Raw genomic sequence first — 20,147 nt, 5'->3', positions numbered from 1 at the left:
CAATGCTCTAATAAAGGAGATAAAAATCTTCATTTATTTCTTCTATTTGTAATTGTTAAGCAATTTAAAGTTGACCTAGAAATACCTTGATTATTCTTTCATTTCTATTAAAAGTGTACCATTTTAGGTTCTAGATACAGTGTGTATTCCTTCCAAGGGACTGAGAAAGGTGGATAACAAGTATATCCAAAGTACTAAAACAAGAATCCAATTAAAAAAAAAAAGAGGATCAATAAACTCATTAAACCAAGTACATGTTGCCCTTTTTTGTCCAAATTTCAATACTTACAGCTTCAAACAGGCCTAAGCACTAAAGGACTTCAGGCATTTTTAGGCTCTTAACCCTCAGTGTAAACCACTTAGAAGCATGGAATTGCTTTTCCCAAAGTAATCCATCTCCAATTTTCCTCCAAAGACCTTTCTACCACCTCCGATTTAATGCAAGCTTCTCTTTTCTTGGTTTCAAATAAATTGAGAATTCACCAAGTTTCCCCGCTGGCCAGGAGGAGCCCCTGAGAAGTCACTGTGAAACTAGGCATGAACCAGCAAAGCTCTGGCAAACTCTCTAGGCCAGCTGTCACCCGCTGGCCAACAGTGGGGGACGAAGAGACAGAAGGACCCAGGTATTTTCCGAGAACTTTCCAGCCAGTGAACTCCAAACAGAGATACAAACATACCTCCTCCTCATAATCAGAATCACTCTCTTCACTGTCCGATCTAGGGGCAACTTCGTAACTACAAGAAAAAGAGCAGGGAGGAGAGCAAGTTTAGCTTTTTAAATTATAAAACTATGTGTGTGTATGTGTATACACAAATACATATGTCCCATTCTATGTACAAATGACAAATGCAAGTAATAACTTCAGTTCAGCAATGGTCAGGTTGTTTTAGTTCCCAGATTTTACAAGGACCACAAAAATCTAAAAAGCCAAAGGACACCAATAATTCTGCTTTCATGCCTTACCCAGGATTCATTTCCAACCAGGCGTCCAGCTGACTTGCTTTGGGTGCTTCTGGGCCAAACAGGACCTTGCCAGTTTCTGTGTGAGTCACTTTGACGGGGAGGTCACTCATCTGGCTGCTCTCATCTATGGGCTAGACAGAAGACAAAACACGGCATTGCTTACTGTTATGATATTCTCCCAGTTCTGTGCTAGAGTTTGTGGCTATCCAGCATGTGAAACCCCTTTCTGTGGCTAGAAATTTCATCACCTGGTGAGTCCCAGGTGGGATGTTGGAGGTCACTTTCCACTAAAGAAATGGGAAACATTGGCCTTCCTTGCAGCTAAGGTATTGGCACAAGACCTAAGCTCTGCAACTGGGCACATTCACCAAGGCTCTGAATTGGGACCTAGAAGAAAGTGAGGGCCAATGGGCACACTGGCAGGAGAGCAGACAACAGTGGCAACATTGCCAGTGCAATGGTATTGGCCATGCCAACTCCCAAGGCCAGCTGTGTCTTCACTAACCAGGTGTAGAGTACACCACAGTAACATATAACTGAAATAACAGCATAGCCCCAGTCAGGGTATTGCCTTCAGGAGATCTGATGACCCATGCAATATCCTGTTAACATGTTGCCTTCTTACTTAAATCAAGCAGAGTTGATTCTTGCCATTTTCAACTAAGAATCCTTAAACCACCAAATATTAATTTGCTGTTGTTCAGTCACTAAGTCATGTCCAACTCTTAGGGACATGAGTCCTGGCTGGACTGCAGCACGCCAGGCTTCCCTGTCCTTCACTGTCTCCCAGAGAATGCTCAAACTCATGTCTATTATGTTGATGATGCCATCCAACCATCTCATCCTCTGTTTCCCCTTTCTACTCATGCCCTCAGTCTTTTCCAGCATCAGGGTTTCTTCCAATGAGTCAGCTCTTCGCATCAGGTGGCCAAAGTATTGGAGCTTCAGGTTCAGCCTCAGTCCTTTCAATGAATATTCAGGATACTTCCCCCAGATAAAGACTACTACCAACTCATGGTTTCAGAGAGAATCATGGAAAAAAGAAAGAGGTATTGTCACTTGTGTCATCTCTTAATGGCCAGTGTGGCTTCTGCAGAAACAATGTCATTTTATCCAAAATCAAACCATCAGGTACCTAGCCGAACCATGGGGACCTACAATAAAGCAAAAGGCTCTGCTCATTGGAAACCTGGCAAATCGACCGCGTTTGAGCTGAAATTCGTCATTAGACTCTCAATGAAAAATAGTTTGCTCAGAAAATTAAGAGAATAAGTGACATTGCAGAGGCTGTGTTTAACCTACTTCAGAGAACAAACTGTTTAAAAAGGTCTAAAACTGCAGTCATCCTATGCAAATGAATGCTCCTGATTACAGGGTGACTGTGCATCTAGGAGCAGACCCCCAGGCGAGATGTCTGTTTGGAAACGCTTCATCTGTGAGTAATTCAAGTTATCTATTTCCTTAAAAGTGATAAAATTCAAACATTTAGGCCATTCATTCATTCCGAAAAGTTGTTTCTAAATTGTTATTTGGAGTTAAAATGGAAAAGCAGTGTACCGTAGGTTATCTTCTGTATCTAATTGGAAATGACCACATTCCCCCTCCCCCTCAAAACCGGTTCTTTCTCCCTTCTTCCTCAACAAAGCACTGTCAGAATAAGAAACAACATATTAGCAATTATCCACAAAAATAACCTTAAAAAATAAAAAGAGAAGGCTTACTCCAGACTTTCTTTCCTTTTATGTGTACTGAAGCAATGGTTGTGGACGCTGTTATTTTGCATTTCAAGACAATGCTTCTTCCTCACTAATGTAGAAGGTCATCTATACGTTCATGTGATAACTAGGACATCTACATAAGTGGGAAATGCTACCATTTCCCTTGGAAGAATCATATTCCACTATCTTGACCTATTATACTCCAGCTTGTTTTATGGCTTGTGTCATACCTCAGAGAAAACTGAGAATCACTATAGTTGAAATTAGAACTTTGGCAGAAATACCAAGTGAACACACCAGAGTGTAATCAGAACATTATTTCAAAACAAACCAGGTAAGATGAAGACTGCCCACTATAGCAAGCAGAACATACCATGTGCTATGATTTAAAAAAAAAAAAAAAAGGTGCATGAGCTAATTTTCCCAGGGGATAATATGAGATAAGAGAGCTACCACACTAACACCTTAAATCTCTCCCTGTGTGATTGTTAATTACAGACCCATGTGAGGCATGCTCTGGTAAGGCTGGGCTTTTACAAATTAGAGCTCTTCCTAAGTGCCCTAATATACAGTATTCTTCCCCTATAATAGCCCACTGAGTGTTTCTCACACATTAGACATTTATCCCGATCTTTTCTTTCCTTGTGATGAATTATAGTGGTTAAGTAACATTTATTGTTCAAGAGGTTTCTGCATAGAATAGTGGTTTCAACCTTTTACCTGCCACTGGGCTGTTCACATTCATAATATGACTCATGTGAACGGTGATTCTGGAAACGAAAGAGGCAACCCTCCACCCACCCCAATCTTCCAGGAAGATTTGTCAGTCTGTGAGAGGAGAAGGCAGTTTGAAACAAATGCCCTTCCCATCCCACTCTGGGGGACACCTGCTCGTGTGAATCACTGGCACAGAACTCTTGAGTTTTCAGAGAAAAAAAAAATCCAATAAATCAATCACTGTATTCTGGTGATGCAGGAGAATATCAGAAATAACAGAAATAAAATTTAGAAATATACTGATGAATCTATGAATAGAAGCTATAGGGTAAGCTTACAGAAAATCCAAAAAAATAGGCTACCAAATACGTAAATTGTTTGGCTTATGGAGTTGTGAAATTTCAAAGTAAATGAAAGAAACTGGGTCATATTTTATGCTTCTGCATCATTGACAGGGAAAATGTAATTATAGAATCACTTAAGATTTTTCCACATTCTGTATATTCATAAACACATGCTTATATGTGCACAGAAAATTTCTGGAATGGTACACAAGAAACTTAATATCAGTTGACTGGCAGTCTGAGATGGAAGATTACTGTTTAGTGTATTTCTTTTATGCTATTTTAATTTTCTGCTATGCTAATGGACTACTCTTTTTACTTAAAAATGAATAGCGGAGTGAAAAATACAATTAGTATACATAGAGAATGGCAGGGCATCATTCAGCAGAGTACAGTAAAAATGGATGCAAAATCCCTTACCTCTCCATCTGGTCCCAGGGCAGACTCTCCTCCTTCAGCGTTCTCTTCAGCCTTCTGCAAAACAATGTCAAATGTTAGGTATAAACCCAGAAGGTGGGTACAGGAAGGACCTCATGGTAACTCAGTGGTACAATAGCATTTCATTACTGCTTGTCATCATCCAAGAGAGCTTAAGAACTAATGCCTTTTATGTGTGTTTCTCTTCACTCTCTGAGACAGAGTGTGTATTTTATTGGCAACTGGCAGGGAGTGACTGAAGCTAGATGCGACTCAGGGTTGGCCCATTAGAGAGGGGCGGACTATGTCTTCTAGGATGCAAAGAGCTTAAGATGTGGCAGCATTAGGATTGAGGTCACAATCTGAAATGTAGTTGTATTTGGCACTAGGAAGACACATCCTGAATCAGTTCAACTTGCCCATTCCCTTAGCAAGTTTTCTAAAACATGTCCTCTCAAGAATGAACTCTGAACCACTCGGGTTATAAAAATACAAAATCATTCAAAATCCTGTACATTCTTGGAATTTTTTTCATTCTACCTAATTGGCTTTCATAATAGCATTTCTACATGGGTATATGGGGAAATTTGATGCAGATTCTGTAGTCTCATGAAAAATTCTGTCATCCTCCATTTCTTAAATATTCCAATATCTTAGCCCATTAACCTCTATGTGCCTCAAAGACAGCTTAAATGAAAAGCTAGAATTATGTCACATTTTGTACATACCTGATAGAGCCTCATCTGCAATAAACACAACATAGTATGAAATTTCTTACATTTATAACAATCTCTTTGACAAGTGAAATCTTTAACACCACCTTCACAGAATCCTTATTTTAAAGTTATTCTGTGTAGTGCAATGAGGAGGAAAAAAAACCAACTTCAGTCATTTCCTTTATCAAGACATTTAAGAAAATGAGCTTTCCTCCCCTGGGCCCTTTAGTTAATTAAAAATATACATAATGATACAGAATCAATATTAACTCCACTTTGTTTACTTAAGGCATTGATTGTATAATACATTTTTTGCTTCCTGTGAAAATAACTCAATTGTCTCTTGACAAAACAGCTTTTACAGAAAATGTCTAGGGTTGAAAATCCAGTCTTTGTACTGAAGAAGGGCAGTTCCCATAAATGTCAGAAATTTCTGAAGTTCTTTTATAATTTTCTTATAAAACGTACACGTATACATGTATGCCAAAGCACAACGCATAAAAAATGTAGCACTTCTACCAAATGAAATGCTCCCTTTGGTTATGATTTCCCACGAATTTGGTTTTCTATTTCTGCAACCCCAAAGTGAAAATATTTCCAAGTTCAAAAGGAATGACCATTATGCAAAAGCACTGGGCCCTATGTCTGAGCTATGGATTCAGAGAACAATGGCAGAAAGTCTCAGAAAAGGAACTGTCCCTGTTCCAGTTCCTCTGAAAAGTCCACTTGTGGAATTCTCAGGCACTATATTCAGGTGACTCTTTCAATTAATTGCAGAAAGTCAATTACTCCCACCATTCTCTCCATACAAATCAGAAATTAGCTACAAATTTGGCAAACAAAGAATAGCAAATGAGACAATGAATAAGCCAATTTCCAGTATCTAGCTGGTGGAAATGGATCACCGTTTCAATGAATAGCACATTAAAAAGTCTGAAGGACCATAAATAACAGAATCAAAACTATTATGAAGAACACTCTTCTATGAATATGCTATCGACCAGATAGGGTGTTATCTAAAAACTGCCTCATCAGCAGGACTTTCTGTTACTTAAAATCCTCTAAACTAATTTTTAAATTTCCATCTAGTATCAAATCTGAGAGGCAATGTAATATCAGGCTTAGGAAACTTGGTTCTGGAATTAGATGAACTGCATTTGAATCCCAGCTCTGTCACTAACTGCACGAGTACTCGGCCAATGTGATCTTGAGCAAATCTCTTGAATCTTGGTTCCCTCCTCTGGGAAAGTAGCAGTTCTCACCTCACGGGGCTGTTGCAGGACCGGATCACCATGTCAATACAGATAATTCAAGGTTACATGTAATATACATTGAGAGTGTCATTTTCCACAATGTGAAAGAATCAATGACAGTCTGAGGGCTATTTATATAAGACTGGCTACAGCCATGTCTGAAAATTGCTTCCTAACATTACAAAGTCAGGGATTTCTGTCTGTTTTGTTCACACATGTATTTCCATACCTTACAAGGGGTCCTGGCACTCAAAAGACACTCAATAAATATGGCGAACGAAGGAATGAATGAAAACAGCAAGAACAAAGCTTTCCACTGTAGCACACACTCAGTGAATTATCACCGTTGTGATTAGGTGCCAATATATTTGCAAATCATAAAAGAGCTAAGAATGCACACACAGTTCCCTCACTGAACTGGCGTTCTATAATGCTTCCCATGTTTGCCCTGTATTTACACCCAGCTCGGCTGTGCTATTCTACAAGGTGGAAGCCAGATGGCAGTCTGCTCTATGGCAGGAGATGTCAAGTTCTCCCATCATGCTTTGAATTTCTTCAGTTTGAGGACAATCTCTGGCGGGTATGCTTTCATAAATCCACATTCTCACATTAAACTCGTGCTAAACCCTCTACTCCCCTCCCCTCCCAAAAAAAAAATTCCTGTTTTTTCTTTTGTTCATGGTCAACTCCAAACAGACTGTGACTGGTGCTACCATTAGAGCTAACTTTGGACAGACTCCGAGCTCCTCGTGAAACAGCCTGATGCTCCCGTGGCAGCAGCTGCCCGAGGAAGTTCTGTATCAGTGAATCTGCAGCGTGTGACGAAATACATCCTATCAGTGTCACTGGCTGATGCTTCAGCTTATTTCCACTGATTAAAACAAAAACAAAACCCACTTCAGTTCAGCCACTAATCAGGGCTGAAGGAACTTTGTACTGGCTTCTTCTGACCTGCAAAAAGTTGGTAAGTAACTACCCTCACGGGTGGAGGGTGGGACCTAATTACAGAAGAGGATGTGACACAAATTATGAAAGACAATTGGGCTTCCTGATTTCCAAGGCCAATGTGAATTCAAACACTCTTTTTAGGAATGTTCATGAACAAAGCTTTGTATTCAGGTACCCTAGGCTGTATAAAATAATCAGTGACGAGGTAAGACGAGAAAGGAAACCCCAAATGTGAAAACCCTGAGGAAGCTGAACTCAAGAAAATGGGCTTCGGGCTTGACTTGGTGTGCCCAATGCAGGGGGCACGGGTGTGATCCCTGGTCAGGGAACTAGATCCCACATGCCGCAACTAAAGATTCCTCATGCTGTAACTAAGACCTCAGCCTGGCTAAGTAAATGAATAAATGTTCAAAGGAAAGAATATTTTTCTTTGAGTAAATAAAAGAAAAAGGGTATTTTACACAGATTACCACAACACACGCCACAAACAGCCTCACTTTGTAAAGAAACAGTTTTATATCAACTATCTTACAAACTATATTATACAGTGAACACATTTTATCCCCCAGCAGGTGTTGTTACAATATACCGAAATATCATTCAAATGTGCTGGCGTCTTAAAGACTCATTCTGCTCTGAGGGAAATCGGAGATTGTCAGGAACCACTTGGTTATTTTTACTGTCACTTAAGAGGACCTGTGAGCATTAAGATAGGTGAACAGGCAATAAAAAATACCTAAGAATATCAAGTTAACAAGCAATTGCACATGACTTCAGTAGTGCCTTGCAGGGAAAACCAGCTCCAACATTTTGACTCAAGTAACTGGTCAATCCAGTTAAGCAAGACTTTGATCCAAACTTCTGGTTTCATCCATTTTGACACTAAACTTATCAAATAAATCTAATCATTGTGTCACTGCATTCACTTACCTTTACAATAGTCACTATACTCAAATGCCCAAAATTGCCTTAGAATATTTCTTTCACCTACAAAAATCTCCTTGTGGAAGAAAACTGCAATAAACTAATAGTCTCTGGGGAAAAGAGATAAAAGAACTGAGAAAGACTGGAGAGTAAATTGAATATAAAATGTCTCAATAAGATTACAGCTTTTCATCTGATGCTGTTTTCATCATTATACCAAGAGGTTTTTTAAAATTGTTTGCTATCTAAAAGAAAAACACATTTTTCATCTCTATATTGATCATACACTAGTGTCAGAAAGGTTCCCCCTCCAAAACATCACAGATCTGAGATTCACATATAACAGTGTATATAATACTGTTTGATGAGAGGGAAAGAAAGAGAACCAAAGGCCACAATGAAAAAGAGACTTGGCACAGTGCTCCCCCAAGGATTCTCTGAGTATGTTCCCATTAGTATCATGAGTTTCCAAGAAATGTCACAATAAACACCAAGGGTATAGCTGTGCTGGTGCACACCCCAGTGAGAGATTTGGGAAGAGGGAATTAAATACTTTAATTTTGGCCTGAAGTCAATAGCTGGAGAAGCTGAACCTCTGAAGTGATCAGACTTCTCAGCAGTAGATTCAGGGACAGGGGGCTGGCATGGGGCTCCTGACCACAGCCCAAGGAAAAACATACCCTAAATCTATGTAAGAAATGTCTCATTATTACCAGGAGGCATCAGAGAGCAGAGGTCAAATAATTAGAAAATTCTCTTTGTAGGAGCTGGGGAGGCAAGGGAAGCAGTCTGCCCAAAATAAGACATCCTCATTTTCCACTGCAGGCCACAACAGCCAAGGGGCCTGTCACTGTCCCAAAAGATACCCGACTTAGTAATAGCTAATTGAGCTTCACCTAGGAAAAAAAATGGTGGCCATTTATTTTCTCAACATCACAGAGAATATGCAATAAGTGGAAAAAGAAGATTTCCTTTTCAGAGAAACCTATAACCATATTTGGACTCTGACTATCCTGCATTTATACTACAGAACTTCTTGGTAAGAAAACCAGTATTTACTGAGCACTTACTATGTCCCTGGGAGCATTCAAAGTGTTTTAGATAAACTTGGGCTTCCCAGGTGGCTCAGTAGTAAAGAATCCGCATGCCAGTGCAGGAGACGCAGGAGACTCAGGTCTCATCCCTGTGTCGGGAAGATCCCATGGAGGAGGAAATGGCAACCCACTCCAGTATTCTTGCCTGGAAAATTCCTCGGACAGAGGAGCCTAGCGGGCTACAGTCTATGAAGTGGCAGAGTCAGACACAACTGAGTGCGCACGCATGCATATAACCTATGTAATCTTTACAACAAATGCAGGCTGCAGGTCCTGTTCCCATCACCTTCTAACAGATTAAGAGACTAAAGAGTTGGGTTATAGATCTCTTAATGAAATATCCTACAAGGGAACAAGAACAATTAGTATTCTATGCTTTCTGACACAGTTATGAATTTAAAAGACAGTGTATTAATGTGATTTAGATAATGATCCAAGTCACAAGTGAGCATGTTCAATCCTATTTGTACACACCCCCATTTCAGACTTGGGTCCCTCCAGCAGATAGGCGAGAACTCTCACGGCAGAGGAAGCAGACCTCCAAGGGCACGCTAAGCACACATTAACACTGTGTTCATGCTGCCCCACATGTAGAAGCTGGTGCCACATAATTATCTATTTCAATACTTAAAAATGATTCCTCCTCTAACATTCAAGTAGATACACATAGTTTACTTCTTCTTCCACTTCAAAAGCATTAATGGAAGACCAGGTTGAGAGAGAGAGAAGTTTCAGAATGACTTATAAATGTATACTTCATAGAAGTGGCTCTAATCATGAGAAGAGAAAAATTAAGCAAGTCATGTGAGGTTAAAGGAAACCCACTTGATTATTCACTAATACCAAGTCACCAGAATCAACTCCCCAAGAAAGAAAGAGGCCTTCTCTGTTACACCGGGGTAACTCTTAAAAAATGACAAAAAGTAACAAAGTTGCCCCTTTCCAATTAAATTACAAGGTCCATCATACTCCTCTTTGATGGCATAGTTCTTGGAGTGACCTGTATCTTATCCTACAAGTGTTGCCACTAGTTCAGTGCTATTAGTTCACTGGGTAAAGAAGCTCTTTTCAAAACAAAGATTTAGGGATGCCTTACTTAGTAAGGCGATAACCCTGCAGATAGGTGCAGCGTGATATTACTTTTACAGGAAATGCTGAAAGGGATAGCATAGAATTAAACACCCCCATGCAGCCTCCCTCCCCGACAGAGAAGCTGGAACAAACAACTCTCAATCATTCACTCTAATGGAGGGGAGAAGAATTCCAGATAATCCAAAGTGTCAAATAATCAGCTTTTGAAAGCATCCATTTTCTTTGCACTTGAATTAAGGTACATCTGAAATTGGGTGACTCACTTTGAACTAAGTCTTAAGACCCTGTGAGACAGTCTTCAGGAAGGACTAGAAAGGAGCCCAGGGTCTTGCCGTCCTTTATCCAGTGTCTCCAAACAAGATGGTTGGGAAGGAAATTGAGCCTGATCTCCTTGGTTCTGCTCAGGGCAGGGAGTGCTCAGGTGCGAGGTATCCTGATAGCATGCTAGGCAAGAGGAGAAGGGCTGATAATAAGGTAATAATTCTGCATATTTCATCATGTGAGCTCATCAATGGAAGATGCCCGGAGAGAGACGCCAGGTAGACCGGAGTTACTTGGGGTACCTATGACTTGTTTGCCAAGAAATCAGATCGTAGTCTGGCTCCCTGCCTTCCTTCATAGCATTTGTTACAGTTTATACTTACATACTCAGGTGCATATTTGATTAATGTCTGTCTGTCTCCTTCTTTGGTTTAATTAGGAGGGCAGGGGAAATTTTCCTCACCTCTGTACTCTCTCCCACAGAATCTAACATGCTGCCTAGATCACAGTAAGAGTTCAGTTAATATTTGCTGAACAACTGCATGGAATAGAAAAAATAAGTGCTATTAGCAAATATGAAAGCAAGAATTTGGAAGCAGAGAGTCAATCTACAGATGATGCAGAGTTGCAAGCACCATGAAAAATACCAACAGGTTCCTGCTCTGTAAAGACTAACACAGAAACAAAGGCATAATCATTACTACTCAATTATGTATCTTTCTTTGCCTATGATGGTATAGCAATCTAATACTGTGACTGTTTGCTATTTCATTGCTAAGTCGTGTCCAACTCTTGCAACCCCATGGACTGTAGCCCACCAGGCTCCTCTGTCCATGGGATTTCCCAGTCAAGAATATTTGAGAGGGTTGCCATTTCCTTCTCCAGGGGATTTTCCCAGCCCAGGAATTGAATCCACATCTTCTGCATTGGCAGGTAGATTCTTCACAACTGAACCATCTGGGAAGCCCTCAGTACTACGGCAACAATCCATTCATTAAAAGCCAGAAGCTCAAATTTGAGTCATTAGCTTTTAATAACAAACAAACATAGAATATGAACTGCAGTGTTAAAAATACTAACAGTGACCTTTTTGTTACAGCCTCCACAGAATAAACTTAAGGATTAGGAAAAACTAAAACTGCTATTTCATGAGTCTACCTATGGAATACAAGCTTACCAGGTAATGCTAGTGGTAAAGAACCTGCCTGCCAATTGCAGGAGACATAAGTGACACTGGTTCCATCCCTGGGTTGAGAAGATAACCTGGAGGAGGGCATGGCAACCCACTCCAGTATTCTTGCCTGGAGAATCCGATGGACAGAGGGGTCTGGTGGGCCCCAGTCCATAGGGTTGCAAGGAGTTGAACACAACTGAAGTTACTTAGCATGCACCTACTGAATATTACAGAATTGTATCTGTTTGCCATGTGTCAACTTTAAGTCAGAAATTGGGAGCTGGAATTTTGCAAAGTCTATAATGCGACCTTGACAAGAAAATTTGCTATTTCTCACCAAGGAAATGTCGAAATGCAAACCCTGACTCATCCCTCATTCACCTTCACAATAAGGGGAGCTATCTTATACTAAAGAAATCAGGTGCAGAAGGCACCTTCTCAATCATTTATTCCTCCTCCTTAATTATGAAACAGGTATGAGAACTCAGGAGCCATGAAATTAATTATTTTTCGAAAAACATTTTGTTCCATTATTCCGTGCAGAGAAAAAATGATTAAATGCTACCAGTCCTCAATCTTCACAATTTTAAAGCCTTCCTGCTGATGTCTGTACCCAAACCAATCAGGACTGACCATGAAAATAGAACAGCCACCAAGAACTATATTACCAGACTACCGAAGCTTCAAAGAGGATCTAATATATTCACAGGTCTACACAGGGAAGCAGGTTACCCCTGAAGTGAGATATACGATCTGCAGAACAGAGATTGTAAATCTTACCCTCATTTCTCATGATAATTTAGATTATTTTACATAGGACTATTGTTTTCTGTAATGACCCAAAACTCTGACCTGAACATTTACCTTACTGTAACACCAGGACAGCTGAACTGAATGAACAATCTTGGCAATAGCTGTCTGTCCAAACAGGCTGAAATACGTTACTAAAAGTATCTCAAAGCTCTCTCTTCCATCTTCCTCTGGCTCCTTTCAATCTGAACAAGGCATTTTGGTTTTCATTTTTCATTCCAGTTTCCTAACTCAGCAGCCCCCTGCCTACGCATTGCACTTGAGTAAACCCTTCTTTGGGCCACGTTTTTCCCTTTCCTATTGACTGTGTGTACTTAGTTTTTTAATACTGTGTAAAACAGTGGAAATAGGAATCGAATATACATTCTGTCCATCTCCAGTATGCTGTCCAATATGCCTCATCAACCCATTTATGTCAGCAGTGTTTGCAGTAAAACCATCTAAGTCTCCCATTAGGGTAGTTAAGGAGTACTCACTATAGGGCAAGCCAGGCCTAAAACTGGTCCCCAAACACACATCCCCAGCTCAGCCCCAGGCCTCAGAGTACTCACCTTCTTCTTCCTCCTTCTCTTCTTCTTCTCTTTGGCCGCCTGGGCTTGCTTGTGCTCCCAAACCAGGTTAGTCAGATTGGCCACATACTCATCAGTCTGCTGCAAGAGGTATGCTAAACGCCTGTCTTTCTTTTGATCGATCAGTTTTCTATAGCCCTCTTCATCTTCAGCCTATTAAGGAAAGAAGAGTGTGATGAAAACATAGTAAAAGTTTGTGGACAACACCTTTTCCTACACATCCCTCCCCTGACAGTCTGAACTTTAGTGATGTGTACAGCAAACTGAATGATTCCAGCCGCCCGAGTCCTCGAACCCTAGCGGGGACTGGGGAGCACAGGGCAGTGAGATGCCTACATCCCAAGAATGGGGGATCAGGGTCAGATCAACACATATAACTACACAACTTGTGTGGTGTGATCAAGCATTTCGAGCCAACTTTCCACTCTTCTTTGTTTAAACTGCACAAAAAGTGTTACAATTTGATGATTCACCATCTGAAGCTTATCCTTAACTGTGTATTGGAAATTGTCAAACATAATCAAAAGCAGAGAAAGTAGTAAACTCACTCATATAACCAACAGCAACAATTAACTCGTGATGACGTGATGACTCAGTTCACTGCTGCCCTTCCCCCAACTCTGCCCTGTAATTCCGAACTGAACGGTCCTGAAGCAAATTCCATAATAGCTTTTCATTCGTTAAGTATTTCCATAAGTACTTCCAGAGGCAAGGAACTGAATAGGTTTTGAACAAATAATTTCTGATACTTCAAAGCATAACAGACACTGCGGTTGATAGTAAAGGTCAAGTTGTGCGGATTTGGTCCCAGATCAGCATTGCATGGTGCGCCCAGGTGACTGGAGACAACTCATTTAGCACCTGAAGCCTGAGAGTGCTGAGCCAGAAAACAGACACAGTACTTCCCACCTCACCTCCCCATTAAGCAACATTATGAGGTTAAATGGAATAAAAACTCTGATGTACTCTGGGTTGTTTCAAGAGAAACCTTTTTTTTAACATCCCAATAAAAGGACATCTCCAAAATATTTTCTTCACGTGATGCAGGATAAAAGGAACACACGGCAAAATCTTTAGGAGGCAGCTCCATTATAGAGGAGCTTGGGTTTTTCAGTCCAAGGGTGTCCCTCCGGCACTTGCCGGAGCGACAGCAGCTTCATCACTCCTCCTGGCTGCTGTCTGCCCCGTGGATGAACATGAACCTTGAATGCTATTATAACTCTAATTGCTTTTGGTTATGGTTGATCTCACTTGAAGAAAGAATGATAAAAAAACTTCAGTTTCTCTGTTATCTGTATATTCCATCATTTAATTGCAAAAATTAATGATTTGCAAATGCCTAATCATTAGTGTCAAACCAATCTGTTACTGAAGTTCTAATATAGTCTCACTTCAGTTGAATCAGACAAATTTGATTGCTTACTGCTCAGATGACTATAAAATGGTCTCCCCAGCTAGTTAGCAATCTCTGAGACAGCCCCTCCCATTCAAAAAAGGAGTGGGAGGCAGGAAAAGATGACAAGATTTAGTAGTACCTGGACACAGAGCATTTTAAAATATGTTGTTTACTCTCTAATATCCAAAGAAAAATTAATGACTAAAAAATGCAAACTATAATACCAGCCAGGAAGACTGTGTCACTTGGAATTTTTCAGGGATGTAATTACAGGTTGAGGCTAATGATTCTATCTTCATCCAATACTCACACATTACGTCCCACAAAGAATATGCAGGTCTGCTATCAATATATATCACACACACTTTTCTAAAATCCACAGTGTGCTCTGAGATTTGATTCCAAAAATAAGTGGCCAATAAAAGCAAATATGTAGGCCTGTGATATAAACCAATTCCTTCTGTGTTTATATATCCATTAAAAAGTAATGGTAGAAATGGAATGACCCATGAATAGAATTCCACAATAACACAGCTATAACAAAAAAGCAGTATTTCAAAATTAACTGAAAAATCACTTTTTAAACTGTTAGAGAAACATTTCTGCCATTTAAAAAAAAAAAGACAAGCATAAGCATCAGAGACTTAAAAAAAAAAAAAGATATTCCTAGATTCCAAGACACAACTTAATGAGATATTAATTCAAAACAACTTGTGTCATTAGTCTCAAAGAAGCACTATTTTTAAAAGCACTTTTAAAATACTATGCTGTATTTTCTTTGCTAATATATCATTTAAGATTTTTTCATTAATGTTAGTCTTTTTTTCTCACTGGAATCTTCCACAGTGCTTTAGTATTGATATTATACTTGCTTTAAAAGACGATTTTAGGAGTTTTCTTCTTTTTCTATTCCATGAAACAATTTAATTTAGGCCCTCCATATCTGCGGTTTCTGCATCTGCATCTACAGATGCAGAAGGCTCACTGTCCTATGCCATTTCGTATAAGAGACGAGCATCACAGATTTTGGTATCTGGTGGGGGTCCAGGGACCAATCTGCTGTGGATACCAAGGGATGACTGTATGGTAGGGTGATCATCTTAAAGATTTGGCAGAAATCACAATGAAATATCCTGGGCTTTCTGCTTTGGGCAATGGGAGAAAAGGAGAGAATGAGAGAAAAGAGGCACTACTTTAAAAAGAACTGCCACTTCCATCCTTCCAGGTCTGGTTATCAAAACTCCTAAAAAATAGAGAACCTATCTTCATGTGAGAAGCTATCATCCTAGACATGGAAACATTGTACTCATCAGTGCTAGCCCTTGACTACTGGCATCCTGCTGTCTAGGGAAAAGAAGGTATTTTCACCTTATCCCTGCGAAGTTCAAAGGAATGGATTAGTATACTTGATAAACAGCTTTTACTTTCTCCTTCTACGGAGGCCTGTGTGACATGCCCAGCACAGAGGGCTGCGAGCAAAGTGTCTCCCCGGACTCCCGCAGGCAGGTCCTTACCATCAGCCTCCTCATCCTCTCCTTCTCAATCCGCTCCGTCTCTTTCTTCTGCTCCCGTTCTGTGTTGGCATGCCAGGTGGCCACTGCTTTGGAAAGCTTCTGGATCTTGCCAGCCACAGACCGATGATACTCCTTAAAGTCTTTTGCATGTTGCAAAATACTGTTCAGGTATTCCTAAAGGAACCACAGCAGGAGAAGAGAAGGCTGAACATCCAGTTCCCAGTTAAAGGTTCAACACAGTCCAGGAGAGCTCTCAGTGTGTATGGAACAGCAACGGGGGACTGGCGCCTATTTGGGATGGGCGCCCCGGTGTGTCCCCGCAGCCGAGGTGCGGGCTACAGGGCGGTGGGAGAGGTGACCTCTCCAAGTTTGTTTCAGTGCCAGCCTGCAGAAAAGAAGCCTCCCAGGTCCTGAGGGTGTGGCCACATGAAAACGGAAAGATCAGAGGTTGAGAGGGACCTACAAGATGGTGATGATGACATTTAAAGCAAATCACTCTCGAATAAACCCCAGGGAAACAGGTATTATACTGAGAGGACAAACAGTTGGATCACGTTATGCAAGTTAGTGCTCTCACTTAAATACCTTAGAGTTGTCACTCAAAATGAGTTTTATAGGAAGCTAACATGGCCACACATCATTTGTATCCAGTTCTTAAATAAAGAAGGGGAAACGCATAAACTTATTTACACTCAAGTCCAACACTTTGCAAAACAAAACCAAGCAAGGCACTAAATTAAGCTCAGAAAAACAAAATTTATAGGATTATGACACGAGAATCAAACCCTACATCAAAATATTTCCAAATCTCTGGAAAGGAATGTTTTAAAATATCTGCCCCTGTGAAACCTCCAACTGGGCCCTTGAAAAGCCCAGGATACTATATTTACATTTGCTATAAAAATAACTGTTTGCCCTCTTCTTTCCAAGCTCCCTCTCCCCTAGGATTTTGTCCTAGGAAACCTTCCTGTGCCCACCTCCTCAGCAGCATCCCATGGGGTTATGACTACGACACTGGACTGGAATTCAGAGAGCAGCGCCCTCCCCGCTCACCCCGTACGGATGTTGCCGTGTCCTTGGGGAGGCCACCTCTCTGCTGGGCCTGAGTTTTCTCATCTATGAGACGGTGTGGTCAGGCCACCTAAGCTCCGGGATCCTCTCTGTGATGTCCCCACCACCCGCAGGGGTCCACCTCTCAGGGGCTCTGACTCTGCCCGCGCACCTGGTGCTTCTGCCTTCGCTTCCGCTCCTGCTCGATCTTCTGCTGCTTCTCCAGCTTCTCCGTCATGCGGGCTTCTCTCAGGGTCTGGCGCTTGCTCCGCTTGTACGCCTTGGAGTTGAGGGCCGTCTCCAGCGTCGTGTCGCGTCGCATGCAGGCCACCACCTCCTGTCGCAGCTGTCGAGAGGGGAGTGGTTGGAACATCTCCCCCGACGGCCAGACCCCTGTCCCCCTGCCCTCCGTTCGGTGGAGCCGAAAAGGGACTCCCGAGTTTCTCCATCACAGCTGGCCTTCTAGTAAACAAAGGGACTCATCATGCCAAGGCTATAGGGTCTGTTCAGAGATGCTCAAAGTCTCCTTTCCAAAAAAGTCAGATAAGAAGCCAAGTACAACACTGTCTACAGTAAGTAAGTAGAGAATGTCTTGGTTTTTAAACAAATCGATTCATTCTAATTATTTTAACGATATTAATTAGTTAATAAGCTTTAAAAACAATTTTACTTCATTTTAAGTGCCATGCTAACATTCTCTTTGTGTTTAAAGATTAATGTTGATGACGTGGGGCAAAAAGAATAGAACTACTTCCTGTTTACATGAAGTAGCTGTAGATACTCTATGTTAATTCACTGTCTCATATAAAAATGGGAAATACTAGTTTTGGCTTCCTCTCACTCCTAACAATGGTCTTTGAAAGGTATTTACTTATTTATTTTTACTATATCATGGACTTCTCTCAGATTATCATAAATATCATGTGTTATATGGTGGTAGAAAGTGAGGGCTTGGAAACACGCATTGAAATAATAATTTGATTGAATCTGAAATCAGCATCCATTATAGTTAATATCATTGGAAAACTTCATAGATAACAGATTTTTCAATAAAATGAAGCAAAAATGAGAAGCCAATCAGAATCCAGCATAGCAAAGCTAATTTGAATGTAGTCTTATTCCTGAAAATATAGTTGATTGATACTCATTTAATAAAATTGTATTAAATGGCTTATAAAGTTACCTACAAGAAACAAATGGAATGCACAGTTTTTTGTTTTTGTTTTTTTAATTAAGCTCTAATCTACTCACATACCTACAGCCAAGTAGCTGCCAGCCACCATGATGCCCTCTTATACCTACAGCCAAGTAGCTGCCAGCCACCATGATGCCCTCTTATGATATTATAACCAACAACCCAAATGTATTTCCAGGTTCACATGATGACAGCAAGCGGGTTGGCCGTGGAATTTTATTCACATCCTCCAAAAGACCACGTCATGCAATTCAATCCTTCCAAACTACTTTCGCTCATTAATAATTCATTTTGCATGCCTGAGTCCTTCCCCAAACAAGCCCATCTGACTGGCCAGGAAGCATTCCTTTTCCCCTTTGGCTAAATGAGGCTGTTTGACAATTAGGGGACCTGTAGCTTTGGGGTCAGCAAGGCAAAACTCACCAAAGTGAACCTTGGCTCTACTTCATCCCCCTAGTCTCCTACAGATTTAGCAATTGTAAAATAGATCGCTATGCTTGCCTTTATTAATCAGTGACTTCTAAGACCATAGCAAGAACAGTAGCTACAAAATCACTGATGAGTCAGTGCTGGGGTCTGACGTGATCAGATGCTGCAAAAGTAGGTGTTGATGAATAATCTGCAGTTACAAAACATAGTTTTATGTATTTGTATAAACAATGAGCTACTAATTTAGTTAAGGGCCTTTCATATTTGTTAAGATAATTTGCATAGTCAGAGTTAAGGGTTTTATATTTCTCTTTACAAAGAAGCTCTGATCTATTACCTTCCTGTTTTCCTTTCAAATCATAAAGACAAACATGAGCTACTCCATCTGTTCTCAAGGTTTCATCTACAGTAACAAAATGCCATAAGTCAGACTTTGGAAACCATAATATGGAAGAGAAAAAAATGTCTCTGATGTACAGAAGAGAAAAATAGAATAATAAGCAGTTCATCTTCATTACTTTTCAGTTCTGTGCTGCTGGTCGAAAAGATACACTCTTTTCACTAAATTTATATCTTTTTAACAATATTGAACAGACTTAAGGAAACGCACAGATCACACTCTGGAACAATTACATTCATTTCCTGTACCTCAGATGTGCTGGGGAAAAGTTATTACCTGACGTTGGAAATTGAGTAACCGAAGTGCTTTCAGTTCCACGGTTGCTTTGGTTCGTAAGTCTGGTGGCAAAGAGCCAGGCAGATTTTCCAGCTCCTGTATCCTATGGGCTATGCGAGCCTGGAGTCTAAAGGAGATGATAAAATGGGGGAGGGGGAGGGGGAGGGGAAAATATATGTTACAGCCTGGTCTTTACTGAGAGACAACAGTCTCAGGTTTATGTTCATGGCAGAACACCTTGCAGATACTGATGGCAAATTTCTGACACCCAAACAGGTTATCTGATGTTAAGCAGAGAAAAGCTCCCTTTGCACTAACGCACACAGGTGCTATATTACTTAACACTTTTGGCCTTCTTCACAACCTGTCTCTAATAGCCAGGAAGGAAGGCTCGGGGTACATGTAGGAGCAAAGTCAAAGTCCCATGTCTCCCTCTGCAGAGAGAGAGAAAGTGACAGACAGGAAAAATCTGACTTGCTCCCAGCCAGAGCGCAGAGCTGAGACAACAGAGTTCTCTTTCTAACTGCTAGTTCTGTCCTAAGGCAGCGGGGCCACCGCCCTCCCTTCCGAGATGCTGATGATGACAGGCTTCAATGCCGAGTGAATGAGGACAGTTTTAGGTGCTGAGGCCACAGAAATCAGCCAACCCAAAACTTTCAAAGAGAAAAAAAGCCCTGCAAACCACAACCATTTCCTCTGTGAGCAATGCTTGCTTGAGAAAAGAAAAGAAAAGAAAAGGCAAATCAGGCATCAAAAAAAAAAAAAAAAATCTGGTTTGGGGCGGCACTAAATAGTAAACAGTATGTCAAAACTAAGAGTTTCTAGAAAAGGACTGCCAGGCAATCTCAGTCTGGACATCATTAAAAAAACAGAAACAAAACAGAGT

At 40.8% G+C, this 20,147-nt stretch overlaps 1 protein-coding gene across 6 annotated transcripts in view; it reads right to left on the bottom strand.

Moving 5' to 3' along the window:
- The window catches only part of SMARCA2 (SWI/SNF related BAF chromatin remodeling complex subunit ATPase 2), a 173,823-nt gene that overhangs the window by 114,684 nt on the left and 38,992 nt on the right, over window positions 1-20,147 (bottom strand). For all 6 annotated transcript variants that reach the window (XM_020871939.2, XM_020871944.2, XM_070480406.1 and 3 more), the window contains exons 6-12: window positions 19,262-19,388; window positions 17,134-17,307; window positions 15,912-16,085; window positions 12,984-13,154; window positions 4,164-4,217; window positions 965-1,095; window positions 678-735 (exon numbers count right to left, since the gene is read on the bottom strand). In XM_020871939.2, the coding sequence (XP_020727598.2) occupies window positions 678-735; window positions 965-1,095; window positions 4,164-4,217; window positions 12,984-13,154; window positions 15,912-16,085; window positions 17,134-17,307; window positions 19,262-19,388 (889 nt within the window). The remainder of the gene's footprint in view (window positions 1-677; window positions 736-964; window positions 1,096-4,163; window positions 4,218-12,983; window positions 13,155-15,911; window positions 16,086-17,133; window positions 17,308-19,261; window positions 19,389-20,147) is intronic.

Source organism: Odocoileus virginianus, chromosome 18 (genome assembly GCF_023699985.2).
Source record: "Odocoileus virginianus isolate 20LAN1187 ecotype Illinois chromosome 18, Ovbor_1.2, whole genome shotgun sequence".
Lineage (NCBI taxonomy): Eukaryota > Metazoa > Chordata > Mammalia > Artiodactyla > Cervidae > Odocoileus > Odocoileus virginianus.
This window is presented reverse-complemented; position numbering and strand designations above follow the sequence as displayed.